The following is a 12,596-nucleotide window of genomic DNA, read 5'->3' on the forward strand; positions in this document are numbered from 1 at the left end:
AGTGAATGATACAGTGGTGCCTCCGTTCCGCAAGTCTCTTCGTCTAGCGGTTTTTTCGACTTGCGAAGCATCCCTATTAGCGGCTTAGCAGATTAGCGCTATTAGCGGCTAAGTGGCTATTAGCGGCTTAGAAAAAGGGGGAAAAAACTCGCAAGACTCGCAAGACGTTTTGGGCTTGCGAAGCAAGCCCATAGGGAAATTCGTCTTGCGAAGCACCTTGAAAAACGGAAAACCCTTTCGTCTAGCCGGTTTTTCGTCTTGCGAGGCATTCGTTTTGCGGGGCACCACTGTATTTCTTTCATTTATACAGAGATTAATACAAGTGCATTGTGAAGAAATATTACAACATTGCAAGGTTGGTCTGGAGGCATTTTTGTCCACAATTTAGAATGTTATCCTGACAATGAGGAATGTATTCAGAAATCCAGTTTGGGTTAGGGGATCTTATGCTGCTGAGATATGCTGGAAAATTTTGTGGTGTGTCAGTGAAAGAGATGGCAGACTGTAATGGGACCTGCTAAGTTCAAATAAAACGTTTCTAGAAACTTTCAGTGGAATGCTGGACTGGTGATACAATCATATACATGTCCACTCAGAAGTGAGCACCATTTACCTTAATGGGACTTATTCCAGATAAGTGTGCATAGACTCAAGACTAAATCTGACCTAAGCATAGACCTAGAAGAAAGGCAGAGGAAAGTGTTTGAAAAAAATTGGGTTTCTGAATGCAGAGGGAGGAACAGAGTAGCAGGGGAACTTAGATAAGAAGTTTCTGGGAGACCTTTTCCTGCACTAACATCTGATTGACTCTTCAGAAGCAGTTGATCTGAAGCACTTGTCTGTTGGAAAGAATGTGACTAGATCAAAAAGACCAGCTGCCCACTTTTTAAATCTTAACTTTCATTTCTCCTTTATCTTGAAGGGAGATCCCTCACTCCTTCCTTTTAGACCCTTCTGCAAAGCACTATTCGTTCACATTACAATTCTGCAGATTAGTGAGATGAAAGGAATATATTTTGAAGTCCTAAATTGCAGGGTTTCATCAACAAGCTTCATAACATCTACCTGTACTTAAATTCCTGTCCTCTGGGAGACCTGCCTCCCAAATGACACGAAAAGTTGCAAATGCAGTGGAACTTAGCTTATTTACAAAGTGGTGAAAGTTCCTAGACTGTTGGATGGATTGGTGAGAGCCATGTGACTGAACTGGAGCAACTAGCTTAAACCTCCTCACATGCTGAGATTGTCACAGGTAGATGTAGACAGGGTGTTGGTGGTGAACAATAGATTACCTATTTCCTCCCGAGGTAAGAGGAAGTGACATAACTAAGCTTGGCGGGACAGCTTACTCTATGGCATTAACCTCTTCATGCATTAATTAGACATATGGATGTTGGTTGTATGAGGCTGATGATCCTGCAACATTTACAAGCTCAGCCTGCACACCCACTACATCAGGGGTCAGCAACCTTTTTCAGCTTTGGGCCAGTCCACCGTCCTTCAGACCATGTGGTGGGCCGGACTGTATTTTGAAGGGAAAAAAACAAACAATTCCTATGCCCCACAAATAACCCAGAGATGCGTTTTAAATAAAAGCACACATTCTGCTCATGTAAAAACACCAGGCAGGGGCCACAAATAACCCAGAGATGCATTTTAAATAAAAGGACACATTCTACTCATGTGAAAACATGCTGATTCCTGTGTTTTTGAGAAGGCGATTGGGCTGCATCCGGCCCCTGGGCCTTAGGTTGCCTAACCCTGCACTACATGCTCAACAAGAATGAAAGGAATTATCATACTGCTGACAATTCAGGCAGAAGCTGGAGTCACAGTTCTGTTGCTCTCTTCCCTCCTCCTTCTGCAGCAAATCCAAAAGAACATCTTTCTGGATTCTAGATCTCCATTGCATTCCTTCCCATTTCCAGTTCACCTGGCTGCTTAAAGCACGGCTGCTGCTGCTGCTGTTCCTCTGAGGCAGGAGTACTTAAAAGTACTTAAAAGTAAAAAATGAAGAGCAATGAAAGGCAGTGCTTGTCTTAATTACCATAGTGTTTCCCATTGCTCAGTTTTTCTTACAAAATGCTGTTTTGTGGAAAGTGGAAACAGTAAGCTAGAAAAACTACTGCACATGTACTACTATATTTCCGCATCAGGTACATGTGCCTAAGCTCTATTGAGGACAACATATTTTAAAATGATATTTGTAGCAAAGACTAAGACATCTCCATAGCAAGTGGGAATATGGAAATACTACTGTCTCTATTTTTTTATTTTTTAAAAATCTTGGTAAAGTTAGCTGTGCCCAACAAAGGGGGGGGGGGGTGTCAGACAATATCCTTTGCACCTTTGCCTATTATGAGAACCTTCCAATACATTATATTATTTCTGGTCAAACATGCCCCGTTTTGTTAGCATTTTCTTATGTAGCCCTTATCAGCTATTAGGCCTACGACTGTTCTAACTGGAACTAAAATCCTTGTACCACAACTCGCAAGCCTCATGTTTTGCATCTGTCAAACCGTCTTTTTCTTCCTACACCTAGTCGAAGGATGCAAAAATATTCATCATGATAATGTTCAAAATGGCAGTGCTGTGATTCAAGATGATGGCACTGAATATCCTGTGTGGTTCAAGAATTAGACATCCATTCCATTTGCACTAAATACAGGGGTCAGCAAACTTTTTCAGTAGGGGGCCGATCCACTGTCCCTCAGACCATGTGGTGGGCTGGACTAGACTTTGGAAAAAGAAACGAACCCACAAATATGCCCCACAAATAACCCAGAGATGCATTTTAAATAAAAGGACACATTCTACTCATGTAAAAACATGCTGATTCCTGGACTGTCTGTGGGCCGGATTTAGAAGGCAATTGGGCCGGATCCAGCCCCCGGGCCTTAGTTTGCCTACCCATGCACTAAATGAAGACACTGAAAAGTTTTCATTGACTCAGTGTGCCAGCATGCTAATATATCCAGATCCAGTTTAATATGCATATTTTGCATATTTTGTTTGTTTATTGTTACATACAAGCCCCCTTGAGATCCAAGTGTGGGTTGTTTTTTATTTTCATTATGATCAAAACCACGAGCGCATGTTTTGCCACACCTTGATCGAATATTTTGCAGGGCCAAGAGACAAAATTGGCTTGGCTTGGGGTCATATTCACACTCAATTCACAGTGCTTGGTCAGTGGTGCACAAACACACTTAGGAATATTCTCTCTCTCTCCCTCTTGTCAATTTATCAGAAAGGGTTTTAGGAGTGAATCATAGACGCTGGGTTGCTCTTTGCTTGTTAAACAGCCATCTGCTCTAGGGCATACACTGAACATATGATAGCATATTGGGAGTAGATTATTATTATTATTATTATTATTATTATTATTATTATTATTATGGCTAATGCATGGTAAGGAAGGACTTGCTGCAGCCGAGGAAATGTATTTACCATTCATCCCAAGGACAATGTTGCTTGCTACCCATCCTCTAGCATGCAGAAGGTTCCTTCTGTTTTAATCAGCAGGGAGGGAAAATATGTGTGGTTCTTTGTCTTCTGCGTTTTTGTGACAAAAGAATTCCCATTTGAATTGCGGTGCTCTATTCAGGCTCCCTCTGAGCCTGTGGTTAACAGCAGTCAGTCTTTGCAGTGTTCTGACGTCATCCAGTGTATGCATAAGCTATGCTATTGTCTTACTGAGAGCAGGGGCTGTGAATTGCAGTATCTGGTGTCTGCTACCTATTTCTGCCTCACTGCATCAGCAGAAGAGACACTGGCCTTCCCTTTGCTGGATTTTAAAAAAATAAGTACTCCTGTTCCTTTGCGCTTTTTTTTTTAATTACAAAAAAAATTGCTTCTGCGAAGAAGGACCTGTTTTGCTTTAAGAGCTGCAGAGAGAGGCAATCTGCAGAGTGGAGCTTGGGGAGGAAGAGAGGAAAATCTGGAGGCTGGCTAGCTGTGGGGACTGCGCTGTCTGGCTTCATGACCCTTGCTGTGTAGAAGCCTCATCCTTCTCTGACACATTCCCCGCAGCTCTCTTTCTTTTCCCTTTTAACCCATCTTTTGAGATTTGAGCATCTGGAGCCAGCCATGTTTGGCACAGAGTCGTCATGTAAGTAAACGTGTTCTCTCACTTGCATTTTGTGTTGGTGGGCAGGTCTGGCTGGCCGGATTTGTTCCATGCCCGGTAACTTCATTCTGCCGTGTCGAAGGGTTCAGAATAAAATAGTAATAGTAATAATAAAATACGTGGTTCCAGCTTGCTTGGTAAAGATGCTAGGGGGGAGGTTTCGATCGTCTCTCCTTCTGCATGTCTTTGACTCTGGCAGCCAGACAGCCAAGAGCTGTCAGTGATTCCGAATCCAGGCCGCTTAAAGATCCAAAAGAAAATGTGGTTTTGCTTGAATATGTTCTTTGTGTGTGAGCAAGACTGAGAGAGCAGCGTGTGCATGTGTAAACACACACACACACACACACACACACACACACACACACAATATCTTGCTATTGCAGTTGCAGTAATTAAAGAGTTACCCATGTGATAATGAGAGTGTTTGAAGGATTGCTGCAGGATTATGTGCTGGGCAGCTAGAACCTATTTAACAATGGAGTGCCAGCTTGCTGCTATATAATAAAACGCAATTTTGTTTAAAAGCTTCTAAAGTTTGGTTTGCTGGTGTGATAGACTGCAGCATTGGGGATATAGTGAAAGCAATAATAATAATAATCCCATATAATGTCAGTGGCTGGTTGTATATTGAAACTTACAAGCTGGGTCTGGTGCAAAGGAGGCAGCATAGATGCATGGCAGGTTTGTTTTCCATTTTAAAAAACCATTGGGAAGCTACCAAAGTGAGAGAGGATTGTGTATTGGACCTTAGTCCTGATAATATTAGCGATGACAGTGACACCACTAGGAATCAGTATTGCCCAGTAGGCTTATAAACAAAAAGGGAAATAAAAATAAGATGTTGTGCTGACTTACAAGTGTATGGTATAACATGCACCAAAATCATTTGTGATCTGATTTTTGTTCACGGTGGGAAGGAATTTATTCGCCACAGTGGATTAATCTAGGTTCCTGATTAGAGAGGTCCCAGTTCTTTTAGATTGGTAATAGTGTGGGACAACAACTTCAGCCCTTAAAGGACTTGGATGTTTCCAAGGGGTAATAGGTTCTTTTGATTCAGCTTCCCACTCTTCATAACACAATGCCTGTTCAAGGTCAAGGGAGAATAAAACGCATCACCATCTGTGCATTGTTTTAGTTTTCTTCCCTTTCCCAAGAAATGTTGCATTACTGGCCTCGTCTCTTAACTTTGGGTTGGGTTTTTTTTTTTTTTTTTGCATATACATTTCCCAGTGACTGGTACTAAAAGTAGAATGTTGAACACTTTTTAGCCTGGCACTTGTGAATTACCTGGGGAATGCAACTTGCAAAGCGTCTACATGATCAAAAAGAAAAAGGAATGGCTGCTATTGCTTCAACACTTTTACCCAAGGGTGTACAGGGTAATAGCTAACGGCAAAAAGCCATCTATATAAATAGTCCTGAAAATAAAGGACTTCCTTATTGTCTGCCGAACAGTACTCTTTCATAGAGTTGCCAGTGTGGTAACTAACTGGCTTCCCTTCTGGTAACAGCTGGGCAAGCTTTTGTTTCCATGACATCCTGATTAATGCAATTTCTGGTTTCTAAAAGGGTGTGTGGAATTGGGGGGTTGGACCCTGCTTATTTTATGAAATTTTTTTTACTTCCTTTTCGTTAACAGCAAGCTCCAAATGATTATAAAGTTGAGAATTTCAGAGAATAACATTAGCCAGGGCTTTGTGCAGCCCCACCCCAAGTCCAAGACAGGTTAACTGCTTTTGCAAGCTTGACGGCTAGCAGTGCTGCAGCCAATCAGAGGAAGTGTTACGAGGTGTGTGTTTTTTCTTCCCATTTTCCTCTTTGCAGAAGGCCATTATCTCTCCTTTGTCTTAGGGCGACTTCAGATGTGCACTAACCATGCTGAAAATGTGAGAGGTCTGCAGTAGGCAGGGTGATTCTTCACCATGCATTCAGGCTTGCCTTTAGAACACCCATTTCTGGGAACAGGTTTGAAGGTAGCACACGACAGAACATCACCTCACTGATTCCTTTTAAAGGTATTCTAGACATCTGCAATTCGAATGCATAGCGAGGTGCACGCCTGAAACTCTGTGTTCATGGCTTGTTTTAATGTGCATAAGACCCAAGCCTTTTTCCCCCTTTGCTATTTGATTCTGCCCCTAGCACTTAAGACTGTTCCTCCCCTCCCCGAAATGAGCTTTGGAGAGGCACATTATTTAATTTTCTCTATAAAGACATGTGGGTGGCATTCAAGTATTGAGGAATACAGAATATTGGCATGTGTTTTTAACCTCTTTCAGTGATAGTTTCATGGTTCATTTTTGTAGACCACTCTGAGGTTTTATGACCGTCAAGCAGTATATAAATCATATGAAATAAATAAACTTAGTTTTACTCAGACCAAACCCATTGAAATTAATGGGCCTAACTTTTCTAGTGGGTCTAGTAAAATTTAGTTGCATACCACCCGTGGTATCTAGTTGGCCACTGTGAGAACAGGATGCTAGACTAGATGGTCCTTTGGCCTGATGGTCCTTGTGTGCTTATGGTTGCTCATCCTATCCCTGAAGCAGTATTTTGCACACTTTTTGAGCTTGGTGTTCCCTCTTCTGAACCTCTTCTACCTTTGTGGCTCCTGCACCACAACCCTACACCATTCGACAAGTGAGTATGGAGATTCTTGTGCATGCAGTATCTGAATTTGAGTTGGATTTGCCCAACATTGGCATTAGAAGAGGAGTAGAACAGGAGATTTGACTTCAGAAACCATACATACAGAACTCTGGCCATCGCTTTCTCTGCTTCCTTCATCACAAATCAGATGCGAGTCTGTGAAGGCTCCCTTCCTGGAGGCATTCACCTCTTTTTTTGTCTGATGTAGGAGAGAAGGGAAGGGAATTTTCTACCTGCCTCAGGACCATCTCCCTTCCTGAAATTTCACACTACCTTGTGCTACTCTAAAGCTCTTTCATGGTTTACGGAATGAAAGTTGCCTTTTTTGTTGTTAATGGTATTAACAGGAAGTTAGAATAACATTTACAAAATATTTTAAAGCTTTGTGTAGAATAGACAACACACACACAAACAAACATCACACCACTTCCTAAAACCTGAAAGAGGTAGAGAAGTATGCCTGTTTTCTCTCCCCCCCCCCCCCGGAAAATAACCTTAGTACCATGATGTTTACGTTTCCTGGTCATAAAAAAAGTCATCAGTTGAAAGGTTTGGTTTTCTGGATTCTGCTTTTATCCTGTTACTCGTTTTATTCTGTTTTATATTTTTCTTCTTTATGTTTATCTTTATGTTTTTAATTTTTACTGGTAATCTGCCCAGAGAACCTTTGCTATTGGGCAGTATGCTTATATAGTCAGCCAGCTGATTTTATTTTTCATAGCCAATGGACATCACAGTACAGTATGAGCACAAATCACACAACTACAAAATGAAAAAGATTACATGCACCAGACCAGGACAAATCTGCAATGGGCATATGAATATTGCAAATAAATAGCATTCTTGGCTGGATCAGCCAGCAAAAGATGCACATTATGCAGTTGCATAGGGTGGCATAATCACAAACTTGGGGATCCATGCTTTCGTGTTGCCTTTGGCTTGGCTGTGGGGGAAAGATACAGCAATCCAGAACCTTCTGTAGTGTTGCACACGTGTGGAAGTTGGGAATAAACTTTTTAAGTATATTTCCGCCTGGAATGGCAGAAAATATTGTACCTGATAGCAGGACGAGGTTTTTATCTATTTTTTAATGTACTTGAAATGTTACCTCAAATTAGGGTACCCTCAGAGAGGATTGTGTTGCTTTTAAAAGGTGAATAGCAGTGCATAATCGTGTGTGTGCGTACTCAGAAGCAAAGCAGTGGGATATAGAAAAGAAGTATTGAATTGTTCAGATCAAGTGATGTGTCAAGTTACCAGTAGCCACAGTTGTTATGGGAAAGGGCAAGTTCAAGAGATGCTGGTTTCAGTTTATACAGAGAAAAGAAACTCTCAAGGTCACAGTGTCCAAACTACTTATGAGGGGAAGTACCAGATAAGGATGGTTGGAGTTATTACCTTATCTAGACTTGATCGCCGTCCGGTACAGATCAAATGAAAGCACAATGTGTTGTTCCCAAGGTACAGCAAAGAACAGAAAACTGGACTTCCCAGCAGACAGAGCCCCATGATGTTGGGAATCAGGACTCTGTATAATGTATAACCATAGTACCTTTCCTCCTGCAAGAAAACAACAACAACAACAAATACAACACTTCCCATATATAATATTGTGACTCTTACAGCGACCCATTTAAAGTAAAGGTAAAGGGACCCCTGACCACTAGGTCCAGTCGTGACCAACTCTGGGGTTTCGGCGCTCATCTCGCTTTACTGGCCGAGGGAGCCGGCGTACAGCTTCTGGGTCATGTGGCCAGCATGACTAAGCCGCTTCTGGAGAACCAGAGCAGCACACGGAAACGCCGTTTACCTTCCCGCTGGAGCGGTACCTATTTATCTACTTGCACTTTGACATGCTATGAACTGCTAGGTTGGCAGGAGCAGGGACTGAGTAACGGGAGCTCACCCCGTCATGGGGATTCGAACCGCTGACCTTCTGATTGGCAAGTTCTAGGCTCTGTGATTTAATCCACAACACCACCAGCGGCCCTCATTTAAAGTAGGTCAGCATTATTACCCTCATATTGCAGGTTGTTGGACTGGGGCTGAGACAGATTTGCTTGGCAGGGCATACCCAAACCATGCACTGTAAACATATCCAAGACACATTCTTCCCCCCAAAGAATTCTGGAAACTAGTTTCTTAAGGGCAACGGGAGGGGGAACTGCAGTTTTCCCACACTAATACGACATCCTGTAGAATTCTGTCACTTGCATCTTACCTGCACAATCAGAATGAAGTTCGGGAACCAAAGTGCTTTTTCTGCACAGCCTGAGCAGGAGCAGTGAACAATGTTATAGTTAATTGTTGTAGCTTGTCTTTACTTTAACCTCCCTACAGCCCTGCTCACAGTTGTGAAGAATATTCTTATGTTATGAGTGGTCCATGTCACCATTAACAAAAAGAGGTAGGAAAAGGCCAATATATATGCAGGCTATCCCTGGACAAAGTGACTTTTGTTCTTTAAATTCTCAAAGTTCTTAACCTACCTCAAGGTTGTCATCTAAACTAGACAGATGTTTCACTGATAGTCAATCGCAGTCAGTGCATCATTTGAAAAAGAATACTTCAGAGCTGTCTTTTCCCAAAATGGCATCTAGACGTTCCATTTTGGTGACTGTAACCTTGGTTTAAGGAGCCATTTGGCGCCTAGCTTATATATCTGAGTTTCTAACACTTGATAAAACAGTGAGTCATCAACATAGTGAAATTGCAATGAAGGTAAACACCTTATTTGGTTGCCTTATTAGACGGTTTACAGGTAACATGGCAGGTTCCTCTACTATTGTTACTGAGGTCTTCAGCTAAGTGGAATGTGCTTCGTTCCCATTACTGTGTTTCTAGAATGATGACAGGATTTGATAACGTCTTTAAAATGCACTAAAGGAAAATAAAGATAGGCAGTCCTCCATGGACAAGATCTGTTTAAATGGACTGAAATGGCACGAGGTAAAATTTAGACGGGACAGCAGAAGATCTTCTGAAGTGTGAATGTGGTTGAGCACAGAAGCAGGTTGTAGGTTGAGTTTTAGAGTCGATGTGCCTCTTTGCATGTTGATGAGAAACCAAAGCTACATGTGTGAATCTTAAGAGGTTAGCTGCAGAGGACGTGAAGGTGCCACTAAAGTGTTTTGATAGCTGCTAGCTTATGTGTGGGGAATCAAAAACAGTAGCCTTCCAACTAAACCAATCATCTAGTTTGGAAACCATAGTCTAGACCAGCCTTTCTCAACCTGTGGGTCCCCAGATGTTGTTGAACTACAACTCCCATCACCCCTAGCTAGCAAGGCCAGAGCTCAGGGATGATGGGACAACATCTGGGGACCCACAGGTTGAGAACCGCTGGTCTAGATCAAGGTTTGCCAAAATTGGGTCTACAGCTCTTGTTGGGACTAGAACTCCCACCACACCTTGCTAGCAGGACCAGTGGTCAGGGATGATGGGAGATGTAGTCCAAAAACAGCTGGAGACTCAAGTTTGGTAAACCCTGGTCTAGATGGTGATGTGGCCAATCAGTTACTACAATCTGAGATTGCTCGGGCTGTTTGAAATGCTGAATGAAACAGACTTGCGTTACTAAAAGAGTAGGGAAAGAGCAGTCTTTGGGCACAGTCTAAGCAGGGAATTCTCCTGCACAATTCCCAGTGGAATAAATGAGTGTCGCTCAGGAATCTCTATATCTGAAAGCTTGCTACGGTGCTGCTGACGTTTATAGCAGTGTCCCCTGGCAATCCGACACCATTGTTTGTCCATGGGAACATGGAATACATTCTCTTCAGCACATGCCTATTAAGAGAAAAGGAGAGACAAAAAACAGTGATGCATCCACAGCTGAGGTTTGTTTGTCCTTTACATTTTGATCCAACCGCTGATCCAGTTTGGTTTCCATGTTTTGTTGTTCTCCTCTGCCGGTTCCATGGCACTCATTTTCCCATTTTCCACAGGCCTTACGATCTTCAGGTGTCCTATTTACTTAACTGAAAGCCCCAATTACATATCCTAGCATATTCCTTCTCTTCCCAGATGGTCCCCTCGTTGCAAATTGGGAACAATCCTCTATTGGCAATCTGTTCAGGAAATGACTGGCATGAACCCAACACCATAGACTCTTGCACAATATGATCTGCATTGTATATTGCTTCAGACTAAATTAGTATCTGAATTTAAAAGAGTGGAACTGCCGAATCAGGGGCAAAAAGAAAAAGAAAAGAACAATTGCTGGGTGACGTTTTGTCTTAGTCTGGTTGGCACTTAATACTGATAGCCATTCAGCTGGGGTAGTAGCTTAGAGCTTGAATACCAGCTGTGCTTCTCCATGTGCTGCTGTGCTATTCTCAGCCGCTGTGAAAATGAGGCATTTCCATTTAATTTGCTTCTCTCCCCCCCACTAAACAAACAAACAAAAAAAGCAAACAAATGAGCCACAGCTATTGCATTTATTCCCATTAAACTCATTCAACTATATATACAGTAGGCTCTCTTTCACACCTTACTAAAAGGTAAAGGTACCCCTGCCCGTACGGGCCAGTCGTGTCTGACTCTAGGGTTGTGCGCCCATCTCACTTAAGAGGCCGGGGGCCAGCGCTGTCTGAAGACACTTCCGGGTCACGTGGCCAGCGTGACAAGCTGCATCTGGCGAGCCAGCGTAGCACACGGAAACACCGTTTACCTTCCCGCTAGTAAGCGGACCCTATTTATCTACTTGCACCCGGGGGTGCTTTCGAACTGCTAGGTTGGCAGGCGCTGGGACCGAGCAACGGGAGCGCACCCCGCCGCGGGGATTTGAACCGCCGACCTGACGATCGGCAAGTCCTAGGCGCTGAGGTTTTACCCACAGCACCACCCGCGTCCCTTTCACACCTTACTAGTGCTATTTAAAATAAAATAGAAATTTATCTTGCAGTTTAAGGAAGGGAAAACTAGTCATCCATTCTGTGGTGTGTGTGACTTTGCAGAATATTACTAGATTCTGATTTTGTCAACTACAGCTGCAGATAATCTAGTCCCAAAATTTCTGATGTTTTCAAATCTGTAATGATGATGGAATATAATATTGTTACTTCTTCATTTCAAAGCATGTAATATAGATATATATTTATATGTATGTGTGTTAGAGATAGAGAGATAGCAACCTGAATTTGAGCGGTCATGAATATAGGTAAAGGTAAAGAGACCCCTGACCATTAGGTCCAGTCGCAGACAACTCTGGGGTTGCAGCGCTCATCTTGCTTTATTGGCCGAGGGAGCCGGCGTACAGCTTCCAGGTCATGTGGCCAGCATGACTAAGCCGCTTCTGGAGAACCAGAGCAGTGCACGGAAACGTCAATTACCTTCCCGCCAGAGTGGTACCTATTTATCTACTTGCACTTTGACGTGCTTTCGAACTGCTAGGTTGGCAGGAGCAGGGACTGAGTAACGCGAGCTCACCCCGTCGCGGGGATTTGAACCACCGACCTTCCGATCGGCAAGCCCTAGGCTCTGTGGTTTAACCCACAGCGCCACCCGCCTCCCTCTCATGGATATTTGTTGTTGTTGTTTAGTCGTTTAGTCATGTCCGACTCTTTGTGACCCCATGGACCAGAGAACGCCAGGCACTCCTGTCCTCCACTGCCCCCCGCAGCTTGGTCAGACTCATGCTGGTAACCTCGAAAACACTATCCAACCATCTCGTCCTCTGTCGCTCCCTTCTCCTTGTGCCCTCCATCTTTCCCAACATCAGGGTCTTCTCCAGGGAGTCTTCTCTTCTCATGAGGTGGCCAAAGTACTGGAGCCTCAGCTTCACAATCTGTCCTTCCAGTGAGCACTCAGG

General features: G+C 43.2%; 1 protein-coding gene across 4 annotated transcripts in view; it reads left to right on the plus strand.

Moving 5' to 3' along the window:
• The window catches only part of ST7 (suppression of tumorigenicity 7), a 96,593-nt gene that overhangs the window by 15,990 nt on the left and 68,007 nt on the right, over positions 1 to 12,596 (plus strand). The window contains exon 1 of one of the 4 annotated variants that reach the window (XM_079994260.1): positions 3,646 to 4,114. The exons of the other annotated variants lie outside the window; for them this stretch is intronic. Within the exon in view, the coding sequence (XP_079850386.1) occupies positions 4,093 to 4,114 (22 nt within the window). The 5' untranslated portion in view covers positions 3,646 to 4,092. Of the gene's footprint in view, positions 1 to 3,645; positions 4,115 to 12,596 lie in introns of those variants that run through there. 4 annotated transcript variants of the gene reach the window in all.

This window comes from Podarcis cretensis, assembly GCF_951804945.1.
Source record: "Podarcis cretensis genome assembly, chromosome: 10".
NCBI classification, from domain to species: Eukaryota; Metazoa; Chordata; class Lepidosauria; order Squamata; family Lacertidae; genus Podarcis; species Podarcis cretensis.